Genomic DNA, 24,176 nt, shown 5'->3' on the forward strand with positions numbered 1-24,176 from the left:
CGCTGAAATGTCACGTTGAAATGGACTCCTGTTCCTGAGCGGAGGTATCCCGTCTAAGGTAATGAGTCTTAACGCGCCAAGTGTACCGGAGAGTTGGGCTGGTGTTGGATGAAGGATGCTGTTCCTAGTCAACCACATTCCTGTTTATCCATCTTTTTCTCTCCATTTAAACTCCTCCATTTCTCATCTTTAAACTCTTCTATTTTGCCAGTAATTAATGTAGAGGCCTTCAGAAATGTCTGTTGTTTTTGTTAGTAAAGCGTGCCAAGTTTTATTAATCAGAACCAGATCAGCTAATCAAGTGAACAATGTTTGATGTTAAATTTTGATTCTGTTAAATAAATGACCACATTTATTCTGATGGGTCAAAGAAAATTAATGTCTCATGTCACTGATTAAACAACCTATACACAGTTACCTCGCTCACATGGCTATAATCTAGCTTGAAAAAGAGTGAACCCATTATTTAAATATAATTAGTAGTGAAGGTACAGCAAAGCTGACCTTGACACACTACACCAGCTACCTGATGAAGTGAACGAAGAAGCTCAAAAAGGCAGCTGGAAGGGCTCCTGGGAGCTAACAACGTGGGCTCTACTGGTAGCAGAGGTTATCCTAAACCAAGATCTCCCAATAATCGACCTGCCGGAAGTTCCTCGAGAGGCAGGGACCAGGCACACAAATCTGTAATACCATACCACCAGCCTGGATACATGGGCTATACACGGGGCTAGACCCAAGCAAAAAACAGCTGAGTTTCTAGTGACCCCAGAAGCCTGGGAGAGGAAAGGAGTGCTGCAGATTCCCGGAACGGCTGCACAACGGGTAGACACTCCCATAAGGCCAGACTCCACCCAGAGGGTCATGTCCCATGACCAACTTTCCTCAATGATTTCAGGGAATTTTATGTTATCTCTTCCTCCCCAAATGGGGCTAGGACATCTTACAATACAATAATTGTTCTAACCTTCTTTTGTGATGAGATCCGTTGATGAGTCTAGCGCCCCTTGGGTTGATTCTTACTCGTTCATTTTCTTTTCCGTGAATTTCCATCTCCTCGGGAACGTCTTGCCGGCCCAGGCTTTCAGCACACTTCATCTTTTGTCCGTTTTGCTTACTTGAGGCTTTTAAGCGTCATTCTTACTGTCTTCTATCGGCTGGATTGGGCCCCAACGGAGTACACTCCCCTGTATGGTGCAATGATCGTCTGCACGGAAACTCTAACCACAATAAGAACTGTACCGGACTGTTGGCCCTGCGAAATGGACCTCCTCCCAAGAACTAAGGAACAGTCCCGTGAGTACGTATGGAATATGTTATTTCAAAGATCCAGAACTGGGCCTTACGAGGCAGCCCTGATTGTCAGAAGACAGCTGGTAAAATTAGACCGACCCAGAAAGGATTATTCAATTTTTACAAATAAAACAAAAAATTATTACAGCTCGAGTGTAAGAACCTTCCGCAAACCAGACCTCACCAGGGCAGCTCCAAAGATGGTTGCTTTCATGTTAATAAGCGACCAGTGGGGATTACCATACAACCCCAGCCCGTTGGGGACGCCATGGATTTTTAACGTTGTTTATCTGCAAGTGTTGGGATGGCAGGTTAAGGTCAAGTGGGGCCCCAACTACGAAGAGCCTCACCAAACGGAATATTGTGAAATCTTGGTGGGAGAACTAATAATTTGGGCAACAAGCCCAACCCTGAGAATGAAGATCCATCAAAGGGAATCTGACAAGTATAGGGTAGTAGTCGAGAATACTAGGCTACCCCTGCAAATGCTGTACGACCGAGTTTCGACGCCTGTCAACCACTGGAATGGATATCCCATGAGATCGGCATACAAGGCAACGGTGTCCTACAGGGGGCACCCCCTGGTCAGTACAGTAACCTCACAAATGGAGTTGGGCACGCCGTACAGACAGTATGAGGCAAAAATACGCGAATATGCCAAACAACGGGAGCAAGAGACAATGGATCGTTTCCGCAGAGAAAGCCCGCTCGACACCATCTTTAACGGGCTAGAAGGTCCCCAACTGGAGCCCACCGGGTGGAGTGTCTACCAATGGAAGTGGGTGTGGAGAGGATTACAACCACTCATGCCACACCCATCACCCCTCTGTCTAGAACTCTATAAGGAACGAGTGACAAGAGAAGAGGACAGAGCTCCAGGAGAAGCGAAGAGTGAAGCACCCAGGTTCATGACCCATCAAGCAGAAAATAATCCAATGCTGTCATGCCTGCTCGCGCCAGAAAGCCCGTAAAAAAGGAAGATTTTATTCACTCTAAGCCAATTGATGTCGCTGTAGCCAACGTGTTATTTCAATATGATCGAAAAGGCCCAAAAATACCAGCAATAATAACGGTAAATGAGATAATGTGGCTCGATAAGCCACAACAAGACTTTTCTGTATGGGAAAACCCCTCCAAGAACTACTTCTATGAGAACACCCAGTGCATCAGGAGATCTCGCCTAGATGAACCTGAAAAGAAATATGACCGGAGCCTGGCATTGCTCCCCCAATACAGCACCCCTATCTGCTCTTGCCCACCAGAGTCCCCATGGATATTCAATGAGGTCTATTTTTTTTTAATTTAATTTATTAATTTCATTGCATTAAAACCATAACAACTCAAAAATAATAAAAAAAAATGTATACAGTCAAAATAAAATGAAAGGCAGCAGAAGAAGAATGAATCTTATAATATCTGCCCCTTTTTTACCTTTAATGTCTTGTTACCAAACAAAAACAAAAAGCAAGATGTGCAACAACTTCAGTGATTTAAAAACAACATCAACCAAAGAACAACATCATCAACTCAAACAATAACTTTAGTGGATTCAGTTTGGAGTTTTTTGTATTCTGTCAAATAACTCTCCTTTAACATTATCTTAAATATATGTTGAGATCTGGCATTTTTAAATGTATCCTCCAGACCATTCCATAATCCTAGCCCCTGGATTACAGAGGATCGTTCTTTTAAACTAGTGCTAAAATAAGGCTTCACAAACATTTCTATCCCTTTAAGAAAATAAACACTCTCCCTTTTAATAAAATGTACTTGAATATTGATGGGCAATATGATTTTATGAGCCCTATACATAATCTGCAAAATGCTGTAATTGACCAAATCATAGAATTTCAATATCTGCAGTTGACAAAACAATACATTTGATGGATGTCTTAATTTTTGTCTGGTGATAATTCGTACTGCTCTTTTCTGTAAAATAAAAAGTGGGTTTGTAATTGTTTTACATGCTTTACCACAGACTTCGATACAGTAATTTAAATGAGGAACAATCAGTGCATTATACAACACAAATAGTGCTTTTTCATTAAATAACTCCTTTACTTTGTACATAATTGCTATCGATTTTGCTACTTTTGTTCTTAAGTTATTTATATGAGATTTCCATGTCAATTTTTCATCAATAATAACACCCAAGAACTTCACCTCATTAACTCTAAGAATCTCAATTCCTTCTACCATAAATGGAGCATCAACTTTTCTTTTACTATTACTGAATATCATATAATATGGTTTATCTAGATTTAATGATAATTTATTAAGATGAAACCAATTTTGAATTTTCACAAATTCTATTTGTGTCATTTTCAGCGTTTGTTCTATATCTTTACCCTGACAAAAAAAAGTTGTATCATCTGCAAATAAATACATCTAAAAAGACCTGACACATTTACTAAGTCGTTTACATATAAATTAAATAACTTAGGTCCAAGTACTGAACCCTGGGACACTCCACACGTGATATTACAAAACTCAGATCTTCTGTCATGTATCTAAAAAAGTTAAATCTGGTCCTCTGGACATTCAAAAAAAAAACAAAACAAAGCAAATCAACAAAAAAATGTAGAAACGTTTCGTCTCTCATCCGAGAGACTTCCTCAGTCTGAGGAGCTGTATTCAGCTCAGTCTCTTAAATAGCACCGTCTCAGGGTGGATCAACCAGTTTTGCTGCTGACAACCAAAACCAGCTGATCACATGCTCAAGAAGGACCATCAGCATAACAATGGATCATTAGCACACTGATGGCTGTTTACTGTTCACAGAGGGCTGAGTGATACTAGCAATCACAGCATTGTAAGAGGGGGACAGTTGAACCCGGAGGCCTCCTCCCCTGTTTTCCCCTGCCCACCATTGGTGGGATATATTCACAAGAATGTCATCTATTATATTAGGAGGGTTTAAAAAAAAAGAATTAATCAGAAAATTTATAATACAGCTTGGTAATGAAAATAATTATACAGACAATGGATACATGGTTTGGTAGGGAAAAAACTATAGTCACACTCAAACCTGAACACCTACCAGATGTTTTGATCTACGACTACCGTGTCAGTGGGAATGTAATAAATCGAGCATTCCAAGGGTTTGAAACTCGTCTGGATTTTCTTAACTTTGTGAGTGAGTTTATTCAGGACGAAGTTATGAGGTTATTCCCAGAACAATTTCAATTTCAGGGGAGTGATTTTCAGAATTAAATGTCGAAATTGCCATAAAAGGCAAGGGTGGAATGATATAAGAATGATTATTTTGATGCTTTTATGTCAATTTATACTTATTTTATACTCATTTTATATGCAGCTTATCTGTGCAAACCAGGCCTTGTGCTGTAGGAGGTGATGTGCTTCATAGGAATGTAGCGATGAGCCTCCGGGAGGTTCTTACTGAAAGACTTGGCCCATCTGGCGGTTACGACGACCCGGAGTTTTCTGTAAACATGTCTTTCATCCATCAGGCTCGTACGCAACGGCCTTGGGTTTGAAAAACATGTTTTTATGAGCCATCGCTCTGCTGCACAACTGCCTTGATAACGGGTAAACATGTTTTGCTCTGTTCGCACGTCACCCAGCAAGAGGGGGAGTATAAAAGTGTAACACTCAGAATAAGAGTTGAAGTCTGTTGTAGATCTTGATCCGATACCCAGCCAATTGATGTTACCTTTTTACTCGGACTGAAACGGCTTCCCGATCTGGTGTCACGGTGAGGGTTTTTTACATCAATATCTGATTTGTACTGAATGTACTTTTGCTTCGCTGTATCTGGGGCAGTTTAATAAATGACACTTATTATTCTAGTAGAAAGAGTTTTTATTCATTGCTCCAACCATTTTCCCCGAACCTGTATTTTGTTTAAGGTAATTTCATAGAACACAAGTCCAGTGGGAAACCTCGCTCTCAGCCCAAGCTGTTCGCTGCCTCCTCAGCGCACACCAGCTCACATCAGCACGGATGTGAGCCCGCAGCCTGAGCGCGGCACAGGGGCACGCGCACCTTCCCTCGGCGCATGCCAGCCCACATTAGCACGAATGTGAGCCCGCAGCCTGAGACCCGCACAGAAGCACCGCGCCCCTGCAGCAGCAGCAGCCCTCACCCACAGCTCCACATGCTCAGGGGCGCGTGCACCTTCCCTCAGCGCACGCCAGCTCACATCAGCACGGACGTAAGCCCATAGCCTGAGTAAGGCACAGTAGCGCCGTGCCCCTGCGGTGGCAGCAGCCCTCACCCACGGCTCCGCATGCTCAGGGTTGCGCCTGCCTTCCCTCAACGCATGCCAGCTCACATCAGCACAAATGTGAGCCCACAGCCTGAGTGCAGCACACATGATGGCGGTGATTGGCGTCCGAAAATAACGTGACGCAGCATAAACGCGTGCCTGCTTTCCGAACGTTACGCGGAGTGGCAGCGAGCGTGCGTTCTAGACAGATGGCTGAACCGTTTTATCAGCAGGGGATTCACGCTGCAGTTACAGCTCAAACCCCGTTTGGAGGAACTTTAGAGACGTTTCTGTCATCTCCAGAACAGATCTCGTCCCCCCACGTAGAAGTTCAGGAAATTCTGATAAAAAATGTAATTTCCAGGGTTCCAGAAGGAGAGGAAAACACAGGGTTCTACTCTCGTCACTTCTTGGTCCCAAAACGGACTGGAAGGATGAGACCCATCTTATATTTGTCAATTTTCAACTGTGAGACAACATTTCCTTTCAAAATGCATCGAGTTGGCTATGCAGCCGCTACACAAAGCAGGGAGAATTCTGTTTTATATGGACGATCTGTTGCTGCTGACCCGTTTTTCCAGACTGGTGGCAGCAGTGCAACTCACGTGAAACCGGCAGAATGATAACAGCTGTTTCCCTCATGAAGTTATTAAGGACAAGTTGCCTGCTCACACGGTGCGACGCCTCCAGAGGTGGTCCGCTCGTTTGCGTGTGGACCTGGTGAGACAGAAGAGATGGTTGATCGCTGTGCCCCCCTCCGTGAGAATCAACCTGAGACACTAGGAAACCCTCTTGTTCTGTCAAAGGGAGTTCCCGTCAGCAGACCTAGGTCACACATGTCAAACTTCACAGATGCGTCCCTGTCAGGTAAGAGAGGCACATGCATGTCTCGAGCTGTAGGGGCGCTGTGGCCACCCCACACAGCAGCTCATATAAATGTTTTGGCATATCGCACGGTTTTGAATGTGATTCAACACTTTGCCTCTGTGCTGCGGAATCAACATGTGTTGATGCACACAGACAACAAGTGACTGTTGCATACAAAAACCAGCAGGGGGGTGCGCGCTTAGCCCAAATGTTACATATTGTGAGACAGCTGCTGTGTTGGGCACACCAAAATCTGCTCTCCATCAGAGCAGTGTACATCCCCAGTGTTCTGAACAGGGGGGCAGATGTGATGTCCAAGGGCGGTCCGTATCACGGGGACTGGACCCTCCATCCAGAGCTGATGGCTCAGACGTGGCAGAAATTTAGCAAAGTGGCCGTGGACCTGTTTGCAACATGAGAGAACGCTCAGTGTCAACTATCACTGAGACGCGAGACGAACCACCGCTAGGGGTGGACGCGTTTGCTCACAGCCCGTGGTCCAAAATGCTTCTTTACGCATTTCCGCCACTCCCTCCAACATCACGGTTTTCTGAACCGAGTTTAGGAGGAGGGACTGACAGCTCTCCTGGTGGCTCCCGAGCGCGTGAACGCCCCATGGTTCCCAGTTCTACGACACCTGTTATCGGGGCGCCCGTGGAAACTGCCGTGGAGGGAGGATGCTCTCCTCCAGGTGGGAGGAGTGATCAGGAGTTCCCCAGAAATAGGCCAGCACCTTTGGGTCTGGCCGCTGAGCGGATCCGCTTAGAGAGGATGGGTCTCTCTCAAGTTGTAGTGCGTACTATCCCGGATTCACGTGTTACATCTACCACAGTGCTGTACACATCAAAGTGGACAGCTTTTCAGCGCTGCTGTACGGAGAAAGTTGTAGAGACCACCTCATGTCCAGTAGATGGCATGCTGTCCTTTTTGCAGCAGCTGATGGACAGAAATCTGGCATTCAGCACGATTAAAACGTATGCTGCAGACATCTCTTTTTGTCATGAAGGTTTCGGGGACAGAACAGCTTTTAATTATCCGCTGATGAAGTGTTTTTTAAAAGGCGTACAGAGACGCAGACCTGTTTTTACGCCCACTTGCTCCACAGTGAGATTTAATGCTGGTCCTGCGAGCCCTGATCAATGCTCCATTCGAGCCAATAGATCAGGTTCCAATTAAATACTTTTCTCTTAAAACAGCCCTGCTGTTGGCTTTAACATCCGTTAAGAGGGTGAGTGATTTATCTGCCCTCTCTGTCACTCCGTCATGTCTCAGAATTCAGGCTGATGGCAGCTCAGCTGATCTGAGGTCTAATCCAGCGTTTATGCCTAAAACATCACCATCTCTTTTAAATCAAGAATGATATCGTTGGAGGGATTTTTTCCCTCCTCCCCACAATCAGAAGAAGAAACATCTTTCCATCTTCTTTGCCCTGTACGTGTGTGGACGTGTTACGTAACACGCATGGTGGCATTGCGTCAGACTCAACATTTGTTGTGCACTATAGAGATGCATCTGCAGGTCGCCCATTATCCACCCAGCGCCTGTCACACTGGCTGCATGAGGCCATTTCTGAAGCCTACGGAGCATCAGATTTAGATCCTCCTGACAACCTCAGGGCGCACTCGACCAGAGGTATCGCATCTTCGACTGCTTTGCATAATGGTATGTCAATGCAGGATATTTGCACTGCGGCCACGTGGTCAACATCCTGTTCATTTTTTTGTTTTTATTTACGTGATGTGACGGCTCGTTTCATGACACATTCTGTCCTTAGTGCCTTAACAGAATGAATATTGTTGTTTCATGGAATCTCGTTTAAACTCACATCTGGCTGCATGCATTTATAGTGTGAGATGTTATCAGTCACAGGTTATGACTGTTGTTCTTGTTCTATGGTTATTAATCAGTTCATGACTACTGTCATCAATCAGTTCATTTGATTAATAATCAGTTAATTTATTATTAATCTGTTCATATTGAAGAGCCGTGGATCTGCTCTGTTCACGGCCTTTTTCAGCCTCTCCTCTTTTCTGTTGAAAACCTTTCCGGGGCGTTCATGCACTTGGAACACATAAAGTATGCAATGCGCATCTGTGCATGGTGTGCATAATTGCGCAATGTGTATTTATGCACATGGAGAGCTGAGTGACAAAGTGTTTTTGGGCAAGTGGGCACTTCTTATGGACCCAGTGAGGCGGAGACTACATCTGCTTTGCCCTTAACCCACCAGCGACAGCCTTAAAGGGCGAAGCCTATACGAAGTAGAGCGTTGGTTACGTACCCCGGATTCCATGACTATAGGCGTAGCCCTTTAATCGTCGGGCCACACTGGCTCCTAAATGGCTGAAGAAAAAGTTATTTGGGAGCCGATTACCCGCTCTTAACGTAATTTATACGGACCAGGTGGGGCCCACACAACAGGTGGGCGTGGACTAATTTTTTCAGTGCGATGCTTTGCATGACGGGATAAACCCACCAGCGACAGCCTTAAAGGGCTACACCTTATTACGTTTTATTCGGATCCTGGAGTCATTGTTTTCAAACAAAGGATATTCAGCAGTCGTCTGTACTGTTAAAATATCACTGGTTATGTTTGACTGGTCAGTTTCTGTTACTGGACCTTTATTTAAACAGATAAATCACATTGAGCCTTGAAGACTCATTTACAAGTGAGACCTGTTTGGACAAACAAAAACAGTGGTTAGAAAATGGGAAGAAAACATGAGGAGAGATCAGTTCCTCCAAATCCGAGGCCATGGTCTTGAGCCAGAAAACGGTAGAGTGCCCTCTCCGGATCATGGAGGAGGTCCTACCCTCATCTATGGTCATGAGCTTTGGGTTGTGACCGAAAGAATGAGATCTCGGATACAATCGGCTGAAATGAGTTTTCTCCGCAGGGTGTCTAGTCTCTGAGTTGATTTCAAATGTAATAAGATGATCAATGAATGTTTGCAACAAAGGATTTACTGATTATAACAAAGATTCCTTCAAGAAACCTCCTAATGTAAATCATAAAACCATTAGGACTTCTGCTCATTCTAAATTTGTCAAATGGTCTAAATCTCCTAAAGTGAAGGAGAATCATTTTAAAATAATAAATAAGATATATCATGTAGCCATGTTTCTGCAAAGAAGATTTAAATTTGATGTTCATTTGTTGCTTTTTGTAAATCAGAAGATGAATCCCTTGAGCAATTTTTATTTGAATGTCAATACAAAATGTTTGGTCAGACATCAGAAACTGGATTAATCTCAAACTCAACATTCCTTCTTTTGATGCTGAAGCCATTTTACTTTATGTGGATAACTTAAGCTCAGCTTTCTCTGATGCCATAAATAAAGTCGTACTTATAACAAAGTACCACATTCACTGTAGTAAGAGGAGAGATAATAATCCCTCCTTCCTGTTTGATGAACGATTTTAAGTCGTACTATTCTTCATTAAGTAGATTAAAAATCTGCAAAACTGTTAAAATCATCTCACAACCTATACAAACGAATTGTTTTAATTAAAACAATGTTTCTCAAGAAAAAAAAAAACGGATTTTGTCAGCAGGTAAGGGGCGTTTACCTTCAGGACAAATTGAGGTTGTCCATTGGTCAGTTACTCACACGCCTTCTGAATTGATTGACAGGTCACGCCATCGAGGATTCGATTGAAAAAAAGAAATCGAGAGCTGCAGCAGCTGGGAGGAGGCGGGGCTGCACAAATGCAGCGCGGGGCTCCAAGTAAAGCAGGAGATAACCAGATCTTTTGCTTGTGCCCTCACTGCCCTGGGCCCCTTAGAGATCATGGGCCCCTGGGCAGTTGTCCAGTTGCCCATATGGTTAATCCGGCCTTGCCTGCACTCCAAAACACCTCAGTCTCCTCAGCAGGTAGAGTCTGCTCTGACCCTTCCTGTGAAGTGCATCAGTGTTGTGAGACCAGTCCAGTTTATTGTTCAGGTGAACACCCAGGTACTTGTAACTAACCTGTGGTTTAACATTTGTCATGAAATGGTTTAAGTTGTGTCTACAGGTGTGCAAAGTAGGTATCTGCTCCCAGAAATGCATTTTTTTGAAGTCTTGATCTTAAACCCTGTTCATGTTTTTCTTGTCATGTTTGCAGTTAAATGTTGCAAAAACACAGATATAAATGACAGATTCATTAAACATCTCATTTATTTCGTTCAATCCCCCCAGTCAGCCGTTTCATCACCCGACAGCTCCCATCGGTCCCCCACGCTCCGCCCACCTTCCTGCAGAAACATCCACCCACTCGGGTGGGCGACACTTCACACCTCCTCTCATGGTGTTCCTCTTCCAGAGTGAGGAGGAGCGCGTGCAGCTCGTGGACTGGAGGTACTCGCTCGTTTACAGCGTTTCTGGATGAGTCGCGCTTTTCCTCGAGTGCAAAGTGGTAACATTCAGGACATTTCAGTCGCCCACAGCAGCAGACTGGGAGGGGGTTAGGGGATGAACCAGGAGTCCAAGGTGTCCACTCTGCCTCTGTGAAACGGAACCATGGCTCTGCTCGTCCTCCCTCTTCTTCTACAAACAGGACTCGTTCTGAGCTCAAACTATGGCTACGTGGAGTGGTCGGACACTGACCGAGACGAGAAGCACCCCCCGGTTCTGAGCACCCAGAACCAGCCCACCCTGCGCCCGCCGGCACCGGCCACGGAGCGCGCGGTGGTGGCGCACAAAATCGAGGAGGACCTCCCGCGGGTGGTGACGGCTTTCCTGCACACCGGAGACTCCTCCGCCCTGAGGCAGGTCAACTGCTCCCGGAGGTACGAGCTGAGCAGCCTGCGGGGGGGCCTCCACATGGCCTCCCACTACTCCCTGCACAGCATCCTGGACACGGTCGCGCACGCCACCAACTTCCTGAACGTAATCCTGCAGACCAACAACAGCTCCCGGGACCAGACCCTCCGCAGTGACATCCACTGGTACCACGCGCTGGTCCAGAGCATCCTGGAGGTGGACCCGAAAATCCACAGGGCGGTGGTGACCTTGCACCCGGACGTGTCGACTCGGGGACCTCAGGTCTTCCTCCAGGCGACCAGGACTGAGAAGGAGGTGGTGCTGCAAGAACTGTCTGAGTCCGGGCACCGCCACCTGAAGAGCCGGGGCCCGGAGTCCGACTGGTTCAACGAGTTCAGGGACGAAAAGAGAGCGCACGTGCACAGGAGGGTGGCGGAGGGCTCGGGCTCCAGCAGCGGAGGGTACCTGCTGAGCAAAAACCACATCAAGTGGTCCGCACCGTACCTGGAGTGTGAGCACGGGACGTTTGTGCCTCAGTGGCTGCTCACACTGTCTGCAGGCTTCTATGAGCTGCAGGGGGGCTCCGCTCCACAGTTCAGGTGAGAGGGGGGGGGGGACGAATTGTTAAATATTCTTTAAGGTCATGGTTAAATGAAACCTTTAATTGGAGCAGCATTCATGCATTCATCCTTTATTTAAAGAGGTTAGTCTCTGTGCGCCAATAGAGACACAGAACTGCTGAAATATCTGCCTTTGACTGACAGGAAATCTAGTTTCATAAAGTCTGCACTGATTTAAACACATGAAGTTAAAACTCCTTCACAGAAAAAGGCAACCTTTATCATTTCACATCTGTCAGAGCCCAGATGTGCATCTTAGTCCAGTCTTATAGACGGATTATTTATTTATCAACACGGCGGATGCGCGCGCAGCTGTGCAGAACGAGCCGGTGTCTTGTGCGAAATTGTGTCCCCCTTTATGGAGAGGGCGCACAGCTCTTCTGATAGATTTATTGCTATTAAAAAGTATAAATGCACTCGATGTCTTGGTGGCTGACTCATATTTGTCAGGCTAAAGTGAACATGACAAGTTTAAAAAAGAATACATTTTTTGCTCGGCAATTAAAAAAAATCACACACAAACAAAACAAACAAACAAACAACAACAACACGAAACTGTAAGAAAACCCCACACAAGACGAGGTTTATTTGTTGCTTATTTGAGGTTTTATATTGATTGATTTATTTATTACCAGAAGCTGTCGATTAAAATGAAAGTTACAACCGTGACAGATTATGTGACTGTTTTACTGAGAAATCTTTGAGAAGCAGTGAAAATGGTCAGACCCGCCTCTGTGCGCGTTATTTTTATTTTGTTTTTATTTGATACATTTTATTACATGGTGTTGAAAAGGTGACTAGTTGCTGCTCATTACATTTCAGTAAGAACCATGAGTACTCTTATGAAGTTCAGCTTCTCTGCTGTGGCGTCCAGTCCTGTGGACCCAGCAGGACACACTGGTGCAGCCAGAGATGATCACATGATGAACACAGTCCTCCACATACATGAACAGTTATTCATACAAAGTAATATTGTAAAAGAAAGAAGCTAAAAACAATCCACTCTGACACAAATCATTTATTGTAACTTTTCCTGTTAACATTCAGTTTTAACTTTTCCCTTCAAATCACTGTGTGCACGTTTAAAAAAAGAAATGGTTATTTTGTTGTTATTTTTTAATGACATTACTTATGTACAAACAAGAAATAAGAAGTTTTTGATGTATCCTTAACTCTTGAACAAGATATTTACAGTTTATTTTCTAGGGACTATACAGTCCCAAATGTTTGTTAATGCTGCGGACACAATTACAACGTCCTCTACTAGATTAGAGGTTTCAAAGTCTGACACATAACACGGAGACAACTTCTCAAAATGTTGGAAATGTCACATTCAGTAACATTAAATCTGAACGTATTATCCTTATTGGGCGGCTGTGGCTGAGTGGTTAAAGCAGTCGTCCTCCAATGTGTGAGTTGGGGGTTCGAATCCACCAGCTGTCACATGCTGAAGTGTCCCTGGGCAAGACACTGAACCCCTCATAGCCTCTGATGTGTGTCCCATCAGTGTATGAATGTGATCTAAAGCACTGATTAGTCTCATTAGAATGATTTGTTCCATTAGCTTTGTAGAGATGTAGAGTGCTGTATGAATGGGTAAATGAGGCACAGATTGTAGTGTAAAGCGCTTTGAGTATCTTGAAATAAGATAGAAAGGCGTTATATAAGTACAGTCCATTTACCATTGGTGAGCCCTAAACGCAGTTTTCATGAGGATGGCCAGTATGGTCCATTGTTTGGACATCTGCTGGGGGTTTCATCCCGTCGTCTTTTTCTCTTGTAGCTGAGACACAGAAGAGAACAATCATTAGATGCAGCAGGAAAGCATCACTTTACTTTGTTAAACACAGGTTTATTACAGCCTCAGTTCAAGTCAGCAATCCCTCTATTTACTGCTCCAATTTTCCATCACTGTCTTTGCCGGACTTTGTAGAGTAGGAGAAGATGGACGTGACAAAGTCAGGACTGTCGATGTCTTCAGAGGCAACTCCTGTACAAATAAAGTGTATTCCAGTGACTGACGTTAATGGAAACAGCACACGGTTGGCCAGTGCTAACTGACAGCATGTGCTAGCATACAACTTTAAACAGTAACAAGTTTCTGGGTGTCATCATTGATGAAAAACTGACATGGAAACCTCACATAAATAATTTAAGAACAAAAATATCTAAATCTGTTGCAGTACTGTACAAAGTAAGGGAGTTACTCAATGAGAAAACACTGTTTATGTTGTATAATGCAATAATTGTCTTACACTTGATTTACTGTAGTGAAGTCTGGGCTAAAGCATGTAAAACAATTACAAATCCTATTTTTATTTTTACAGAAAAGAGCTGTAAGAATCATCCCTAGAAAAGATTATAGATATCCATCAAATACATTGTTTTATCAATTGAAGATATTAAAATTATATAACCTGGTTGATTATAATATTTTACTTTTTATGTATAAGGCTCACAAAAACATACTACCTTCAAATATCCAAGTAAATTTTGTTAAAAGGGACAGTGGTTATTATCTCAAGGGGATAGAGATGTTTGTGAAGCGCTGGTTTTGTACCAGTTTGAAGGAGCGGTCTACTATAATTAGCATATACATATACAAATAACATATTCAAGAAAATGTAAAAAGTTAGTTTTCTGAAGAAATATGGTAAAGTATAATGTGTATCTATACAAATTGTTAAAATAGAATAGAATATAATAGAAACAGCCTTTATTGCCCCACGGATGGGAAATTCAAGTGTAACAGCAGCAACAGATGAAAAGATAAAAATATTTCACACAAAAGTTCCTAACTGTTAATGAACAATACAATATATAAGAAAAAAATAAACCATATAAATAATAATGTTCAATATGTATTGGAACATTGATAAGGACAGACTATTGACAGTACAGTGTTACAGGCAGAGTGTGTTTCAGCAGAGGTCAGCATGTATTTAATCCTTGTTGAGTTTGTTGGGAGCAGTGATGGTTGTAGAGTCTAACAGCTGCTGGAGGAAGGACCTGCGGTGACGCTCCTTTGTGCATTTAGGAGCAGGAACCTGTCACTGAACGAGCTCTCCAGTTCAGCAGCAGCTTCATGGGGTGGGAGACGTTGATGTTGCTTTTATTTAGCTTTGTTTTTTTGTAAATTACGTTTGTTTTGAATATATTCTGGGAATAAAGGGGCAGATATCATAAGATTTATTCTTCTTCTGCTGCCTTTCCTTTTATTTTTTGATTGTATATATATTTTTGTTTTCTATTGTATATAGTTATTTTGTTTTTAACAAAATGAATACATTTATAAATAAATAAATAAATAAATAAACAAATGATTAGCAACTCCACTCAGCATCACTGAACAAAGATATCTTAGCTTGTAAGCTAGGTACACTCGTATTGAGTGATCAATTGTTCATATTTTTGTATATAGGATGCAATAAGCAGCGATTCTTGTTAGCTAGGCAGACTTACCTGATATGAAGTGCTCGCTGCACATTGTTGCATTTTTAATCATCTGCGAGTTCCAATCGCTTCTTCTGATGGCTTGCAATTAAATACGCCTCCTGTTAGCCTTGAAAGGGTGTGAGTTGAAGGAATTCTGTAAAACTTGAGTGTTTTATTGTTTTAATCAAAACGGTTGGTGCAGCCTACAGCACAACAAGACATGATCGCTGTTTCTTTCTGCGACCGACATGCGCAGTATACCAGGAAGTGACACGGAAGTGACACGGAAGTGACATGGAAGTGATGTTGACTGATAATCCGTCTATAAAGTCTTTGAGGACATCTGTGCAAGCTGGCTGTGGATAAAAGGTGTGTGTTTGTGTGTGTGTGAGAGAGAGAGAGGGAGAGAGGGGGAGAGATGGGGTGGGGTGGGGGGGGACTCCAGGAGTTCATATTTCAAGTCTGGAGTCCAAGAGAGTCTTGAAATAATCAATCTAGTCATGAATAAATTAAATGATGAAATCTCATCGATACAACTCCCCCCACCCCTCGGTTATTTGCTGCCATCATCAGAGAAGCTTTATGTTGACGTTTCTGTCAGGCAATTCATTTGACAAATATTCAGACACGTGCACACTTGATTTATTTCTGCACTAAAATTCAGTCAGTGGGACAAAAACAGTTGTTTCTGCAAAGCTTCATGGTTTAAAGAAACAGCTCAAATTGAATTAGAACCAGCAGCAGTGGAGTAATATGATGATCTGAATACTGATGGAGTCTGCAGAGAAACAATGGCCCCTCGAGACACGACTTCCATTAGACCCTCAAAGGTCTCTGGAGTCTGAGGTCGTGCGTTCAACTGGAAAAGGCGGAATTTGAACTCTGCAATACAGGAAAGTGAGTCAAACATGTTGGAGTGGGTGGACATTATAATGTAGTGTAATATAATACACCATATTATTTTGCATCATTATTGTTCAGCATATATATTTGATTCCTTTTTTTTTACTTTATATTTTTGTTGTTTTTGGGTTTACCTGGGACCTTGAACCTTGGGTGGAGGTCTGTGGCGCAGTCAGCAGCAGCTCCTTCTTGTGCTGGACTTTGTGACGTCAGGATATCCGCTCAGGTTTCAAAGACTCGGCTGAACTGAGATTTAAGGATCTTAAAGTCAACAACTCCAACTTGTTGTGCTCCTCGAAGCGTTACTAAATGTTTTCTGCTGGGGGCAGAGTACAAGGGAGGCTAACGAGAAGATGCTGCCTCCTCAAACAGATGCCTGCTTCACCTGTCAGGACCAGAAGGTTCCCATCAGAACGTCGTCCAACGTTAATGAGCGAGGTGCTTCACATCTCAGCCAAACTGCACCACATAAACAAGAATTTGAATTTCCTGGGGAAAGGCAGCATGAATTGATTAGTGAATTTGCTAAAAGCTGCTGAAGAAGCCCAAACTTTACTTGAAATACATCAGTAGCTGAAAAATACATAGAAGCTGAAAGAAGCCAAAAAATAAGATAGCACCAGTAAAAATAACAAAAACATAAAAAATTAGCTGAACGATACAGAGAAGAGTGAGAAATAGCTAAAATCAACACTGAAGAAGGAGAAAAAAGCTAAATTGTGCAGAAAGAAGCTTAAAGAGCAGAAAATAACATGGAGTTGTTGACATTTGTACATGAAAGGACAACCATTTTAAAGTTATTTGAAGAAAGAGATAACCTTTGACCTTTGGTTCCATGACCCTAAAGTCAAAAGAGATGGTTGTTAACACATGAGGTGTCCAGCTGTGAAGTTTGACATTTTTTTGTTGCACGATTACAGCTCGGACAAGAAATTGTCCGCAGGCTGATGGACAACTTGTGTTAGCTTTGGTGGCCATGTTGAATTCTTAATTAGCCTTTAGTATATTTTTTGAATGAGTCTTGGCTACTATCACTCAAACTTTTAGCTCATTATGTTTAAAAATGACCAAGTTGAAGCTGAAATAAACTGAAAGGAGCACAAAAAAGTTTAAATGAGCAAAAATTAGCTGGGGAAAAAAGAAGCTGAAATTATCATAAAGAAGCTAAAAGTGGAAGAAACATGCTGAAATTAACAGAACAAAGCTGAAAGGAGCACAAAACAACCCCAAACCCAACCCCACAAAAAGCTGAAATAATCTATATGAAAAATAAATTATATGAAATTAGCAAAAAGTATCTGAAAGAAAAGTAAGACAGCTTAAATTAGCAGAAAAAAGACAAAATTAGAGGAAAAAATCTGACATTTGATTAAAAAAAAAAAGGCAAAAAAGTGCACAGAACTCCTGAAATTAGAGAAAATGCAGCTGAAAAAAAATAAAGACTGAAATTAGCAGAAATAACTAAAAAGAAGCACAATTATTATAAAAACTAGGGATGCAGCGATCCACTTTTTTTTTTTTTTTTACTTCCGATCCGATCCCGATACCAAAGTCTAAATATTGTCCGATACTGATCCAGTTCCGATATCATGATCATCATTATTGATTTTATATGAGGCTGTAATAATCTCTCAAGTACAATTTGTACAAACATATGCATGCATGTCCAAAATGACAACTTGAGATAAGTTTTATTAATGTTTAAAAAAGTTAAATCTGGTCCTCTGGACATTCAAAAAAAACAAAACAAAGCAAATCAACAAAAAATGTAGAAACGTTTCGTCTCTCATCCGAGAGACTTCCTCAGTCTGAGGAGCTGTATTCAGCTCAGTCTCTTAAATAGCACCTTCTCAGAGTGGATCAACCAGTTTTGCTGCTGACAACCAAAACCAGCTGCTCACATGCTCAAGAAGGACCATCAGCCTAACAATGGATCATTAGCACACTGATGGCTGTTTACTATTCACAGAGGGCTGAGTGATACTAGCAATCACAGCATTGTAAGAGGGGGACAGTTGAACCCGGAGGCTCCACCCCTGTTTAATGATGGACGATTTCTTTTCACAAAGATGGCCTCCTTTACTCCTCTCTCAAACCATCGTTCCTCTCTGTCCTCTCTGTTGTGTATGTTGTTCAGTGTCAGGAGGGCTGTGATCAGTCCTACATCGGGGAAACAAAACAGCCACTGGCCAAAAGGATGGCCCAGCACAGAAGATCAACATCATCAGGCCAGGACTCTGCGGTCTACACTCATCTCCAGGCCAGCAGTCACTCTTTCAGGGATGAAGATGTTCACATCCTGGACAGAGAGGAACGATGGTTTGAGAGAAGAGTAAAGGAGGCCATCTTTGTGAAAAGAAACCGTCCATCATTAAACAGGGGTGGAGCCTCCAGGTTCAACTGTCCCCCTCTTACAATGCTGTGATTGCTAGTATCACTCAGCCCTCTGTGAACAGTAAACAGCCATCAGTGTGCTAATGATCCATTGTTAGGCTGATGGTCCTTCTTGAGCATGTGATCAGCTGGTTCTGGTTGTCAGCAGCAAACTGGTTGATCCACTCTGAGACGGTGCTATTTATAAGACTGAGCTGAAAACAGCACCTCAGACTGAGGAAGTCTCTTGGATGAGAGACGAAACGTTTCTACATTTTTTGTTGATTTGCTTTGTTTTGTTTTTTTGAATGTCCAGAGGACCAGATTTAACTTTTTTTGATTTTTCTACCTGGATTATTGAGCATGCATCAGGATAAACAAAGCATATGATGTATTTATGAATATTTTAGGAGCTTTGTATGAAAAAAATTGTGTACAAGAAAATTACACAAAGAAACGTGTTGATGACAAACCGTGGATGACCAAAGGGTTAAGAAATGCTTGTAAAAAAAAGAACTACTTATACTCAAACTTTCTGAAATTAAGAACAAACGAAGCAGAACAGAGATATAAAAATTATAAAAATAAATTGGTAGGGATTATAAAAAAGCATAAAAAGAAATATTACAGTGAATTATTAGACCAAAGTAATGGTAATATGAGGGCAACATGGCAAATAATGAACAGTGTTCTGAATAATCATAAAACAAAATCGAGCATTCCACAATATTTTGTAAAGGATGACAAAGAAATTTATGACCAAAATGAAATCGTAAATGGATTCAATCAACATTTTGTGAATATTGGCCCAAGTCTGGCAGCAAAAATCCCAAATATAGATAAAAATGCAAACCATACGGTTACAGATTACACAAACAGTTTTTTTCTTGGGGGAACTGATAAAGAAGAAATTATGACTATCGTAAAACATCTTGCAGATAAAAAATCAAAAGACTGGATGGACATGGATATGATGCTGGTAAAGAATATTATGAGTTATGTTATTGATCCATTTACATATATATGCAATTTATCATTTTCAACAGGGGTATTTCCAAATAACATGAAAACAGCCAAGGTAATACCATTATATAAGAGTGGAGAGAAACATGTGTTTAATAATTACAGGCCAATATCGTTGTTGCCACAATTTTCGAAGATTTTAGAGAAATTATTTGTCACTACATTAGATGAATTTATCAATAAGCAAAATATATTAAGTAATAGTCAATATGGGTTTAGACCTAAAAATTCTACGTCAATGGCACTCATGGATTTAATGGAACAGATAACGACTGCTGTGGATCAAAAAAAATATTGTATTAGTTTTTATGTTGATCTAAAGAAAGCATTTGATACTATTGATCACAATATTCTTCTCAAAAAACTAAATGAATATGGTATTAGAGGGCATGCATTGCAGTGGGTATCTAGTTATCTAGAAAAAAGGAAACAATTTGTTCAAATAAATGATGTAAAATCTGAATTCTGTATATTACATGTGGAGTGCCTCAAGGCTCTATACTTGGACCTAAGCTATTTATTTTATATGTGAATGACCTGGTAAATGTGTCTGGATTTTTTAAATGTATTTTGTTTGCAGATGATACTACTTTTCTTTGTGTGGGTGAAAATGTTGTGCAAATGCTGAAGATGGCACAAACAGAATTTGTGAAAATACAAAATTGGTTTCAACTTAACAAATTATCTTTAAATGTAGATAAAACAAATTATATGATTTTTAGTAACAACAAGAAAGTGCTTGATACTCCATTTAGAGTCGATGGAATTGAAATTAATAGAGTCAATGAGGTGAAATTTCTGGGTGTCATCATTGATGAAAAACTAACATGGAGATCTCACGTAAAAACCTTAAGAACTAAAATAGCTAAATCGATTGCAGTAATGTACAAAGTTAGAGAGTTATTCAATGATAAAGCAATGTTTCTATTGTATAATGCCATTATTGTTCCACATTTAATTTACTGTATTGAAGTCTGGGGTAAAGCATGTAAAACAATTACAAATCCAATTTTTATTTTACAGAAAAGAGCCATAAGAATTATTTCCAGAAAAGATTATAACCATCCGTCAAATATATTGTTTCATCAGCTAAAGATATTAAAATTTTATGACTTGGTTGATTACAATATCTTACTGTTTATGTATGGGGCAAAAAAAACATACTACCTACTAACATTCAAGGGAAATTTGTTAAAAGAGAAAGTAATTATTATCTTAAGGGGATGGAGATGTTTGTGAAGCCGTGGTGTCGCACCAGTCTGAAGATGTGATCCACTAGATCTCAGGGTATTAGATTGTGGAATGATCTGGAGGTTGATATTAAAAATGCCAAAACTATGTACATATTCAAGATGATAAAAATTTGTTTTAAAAAAAAATATTAAGTATAACGTGAGTTCATAAAAATTGTTTACAGTTGATCTTATATTTTAGCTGTTTTTTTTTTGTTTTTTTTTTTAAATTTTTTATTAATTCATCTTGCTTTTGTATAGTAATTTTGTTTGGAATATATTTTGGGGACAAGGGGCAGATATAAGAACTCATTCTTCTTCTGCTGCCTTTCATTTTATTTCTGTGATTGTATATCTTTTTTCTTTTCTTTAAATTGTATTATATTTGTTGTTTGGATGAAATGAAATGAATAAATAAAACATACATACATACATACAAAATAACACACCGCTGAAGCCCCAGAGCTCGACTGTCCAACGTAAAACTAACTTTACCACAGTTTAATGTGGTGCTACGGCTCTGCAGACATTGTACGTTGCTGTCTTGTTTTGTGGTGTTTAGTGTAAAATACTTCCACACAGCGACATGTTTAGATGAAAAGTTGGTTAGCTGTTAGCCACAGTGCTGCTCACTCAGTCCTCACGTTGTAGCTGCTGCAAACTATGAAATGAATTTCCTGAATGTGAGGCGGGTCTTATTACTCTGGGTTCATGAGAAACGCCGCCGTTCAGGAAATTCATTACATAGTTTGAAGCCAACGTGCAGCACAACCAGAGACATGCATCATAGATCGGAAATATCGGCAGGTTGGATCGAAAAATCCGATACGTAAATTATGCTGGTATCGGAGCCCGATACCGATACTGGATCGGATCGGCCCCATCCCTAAAAAAAACACTAAAATTAGCAGAATTAACTGAAAGAGCAAAAACAAGTTGGTGGAAAAAAAAAAAGCTGAAGCCAAACCAAAACTGAACTTATCTGTAAACAGTTTTAAATTAGACAAAGAGCCCGAAGGAGGTGAAGAGCTCCATTCATTTTCAATTAGAAAGACATGGCTGACAAAGCTAAATATTTCTAAAAGTAAGAAATGCACAAACACCAAAGTCAGAGCAGGAATGTTCTGAATGAGCCAAACATTTTGGTTCATGAACTTGTAGTGAACTAGGCCTCCGACCTCAACCTGTCTCTGAAGACCTTAAGGGGACAGGAACTGTTATTTCATTGATTTGAATCCAGAAATACAAATTATCTCATCAAGAGACTATTTAATTGTATCCTGAATTAATCAATTGAAAGAACACTCTTCTTTTTACATTATCATTACTATTTTAAAATATCTTGATAATCAAAAGTGTGTTTAGTTCATACCATTTCTAAATGTTGAAGTGAAGCAATCATTTAAATCAACTGTGAAACAGTATTAATGATTTTTAAACCTCATTAGATTTTTGATCATACAGTTAAATGTCTATTTACGAAGTAAGTGTGCATTTAGTCTTCTGTCTGAATGAGGAGTAGTAATGTCGGTCGAAAGTCAGAGACAAACAGAGACAAGTTATTAGAACGAAGTATCTTGTTTTAAAACTCTCAGACAGTAAATAAGAGCAACTGGCACCTGCTTTGTCTCACCTCTTCATAAACATTTCTCCGTCTGTACTAACCGTTCTTAAACATTCCTGCATCCTCTCTTGACTTCTAGTGACCCTCTGACATCACTAGAACCACACCCCTGCTGGTTGTTTCAACCAATCAGGAAGTACCACGTAACAGGAAGTGGATACCCCTTTAAAAGGCAACACTTCTTGAAACTATTCAGTCTTAAGTCCTGGAACTCAGTCTTAGGTCTAAGTCATAGTCTCAGTCTTGGTCTTCTTCAAAGTCTTAGTCTTTTCCAGTCTTGCTGGAACTTTCAGTCAGAGATGAGACTCAACTAAGTAGCGGATGGATTTGACCATGTGCCAAAGGTCTCTCCAGTCCAGCATTGTCACAGCCTGCCTCGGCTGTGACTCAACCCGAGCAGTAAATGCTCCACTTCTAAGGAAGCTTATTCGGTTGAACCGAGTACTTCGTCACGATTTCTGATGACCCCCAGCTACTTTAACCGGAGACGCTGAAAAGACGGCGTACCAATGGACTTCTGTTCCGGAGTGGAGGTATCCACCATCTCAGGTAACAAGCCGTTGACGTCCTAAAATGTACCGGAGAGCTGAGCTGGATGTCGGAGGAAGGGTGCAATGTTCAGGTTCAACACATAACTTTCATCCATCTAAAACTTTCTCCTTACATCTATTTCTCCTCTTAAACTTTTCTATTCGCCAGTAAATCAAACTAGATGCTTTCAGAGATGAATCAGTCTCAATCAGTAACGTTCTGTTGTCTTGTTAGTAAAGCATGCCAAGTTTATTAATCAGAAACAGATCAGCAAATCAATGTGTACAAGTTTTGATGTAAAATTTTGATTCTGGTAAATAAATGACTGCATTTATTCTGATGGGTCAAAGATAAAATGGCGTCTCATGTCACTGATTAAACATCCCACTCACCGTTATCTTGGTCACATAACAGAAATTTAACTCAAAAAAGAGAGAATCCATTGTAATTAAACAATTAATATTCTTTGTGCTTGAACTAGCTTTAAGAATAATTTATTAGTAGTGAAGTTAACCCTTACATCACTACAAACTGTTGAAACAGAATGAAAACGGCAGAATGAGTTAGGAGCTGAAAATATAATAGAATAGAAATACAAACTAGATATGGCCTTTATTGTCCCACAGATGGGAAATTCAAGTGTAACAGCAGCAACAGATAAAAAGATTTCACACAAAATTTCCTAAATGTTAATAAACAATACAATTTATAAGAAATAAGATAAACAATATCAATGTAAAAAAACAACAACAACATATGGACACAATTATAAAATGCTAAGATAAAAGCTGAAATCCAAGTATGTAACAAATTTGTCAGGTTAAAAACTGATGATGTTTCCTGCTGCCATTAAGATGTAAAGAAACTCTTATCTCAGTTTTATTCTTGCAGGTGCATCTTTCTGTGAAGCCTCAGCTATTTGTGTGAGAAATCAGCTGAATAAAACCAGTACCACAATAAAATAGAATATTAGAATAGAATTCAACTTTCTTGTCATTGCACATGTCACAAGTAGAAAGCAGCAAAATATTTTTCTTTTTTTTTTCATTTAGCCTTTATTTATACAGGTTAGTCTCATTGAGCCACGAGAACTCATTTTCAAGAGAGACCTGTTTAGGGAGCACATGGTGGGGGTTAAGGGCCTTGCTCATGGGCCCAGAGTGGGGCGAATGAGGGTGGGGGGCAAGTGTGGGTGTTTCACCTACCCCACCCACAATTTTGATGTTGTCGGGGCCGGGGCGTGAACCGGCGATCTTCGGATCACAAGCCCACCTCTCTAACCTCTGCGCCACCACTCCACC

The 24,176-nt window shown here is 41.0% G+C and overlaps 1 protein-coding gene across 1 annotated transcript in view; it reads left to right on the forward strand.

Annotated features, from left to right (window-relative positions):
* Window positions 1–10,811: 10,811 nt before the first annotated feature.
* Window positions 10,812–24,176, forward strand: part of gpr158b (G protein-coupled receptor 158b) — a 496,707-nt gene continuing 483,342 nt past the window's right edge. The window contains exon 1 of the mRNA XM_037682052.1: window positions 10,812–11,733. Coding sequence (XP_037537980.1) covers window positions 10,892–11,733 — 842 coding nt within the window. The 5' untranslated portion in view covers window positions 10,812–10,891. The remainder of the gene's footprint in view (window positions 11,734–24,176) is intronic.

This window comes from Nematolebias whitei, chromosome 9, assembly GCF_014905685.2.
Source record: "Nematolebias whitei isolate Nwh7 chromosome 9, NemWhi1, whole genome shotgun sequence".
Classification (NCBI taxonomy): domain Eukaryota; kingdom Metazoa; phylum Chordata; class Actinopteri; order Cyprinodontiformes; family Rivulidae; genus Nematolebias; species Nematolebias whitei.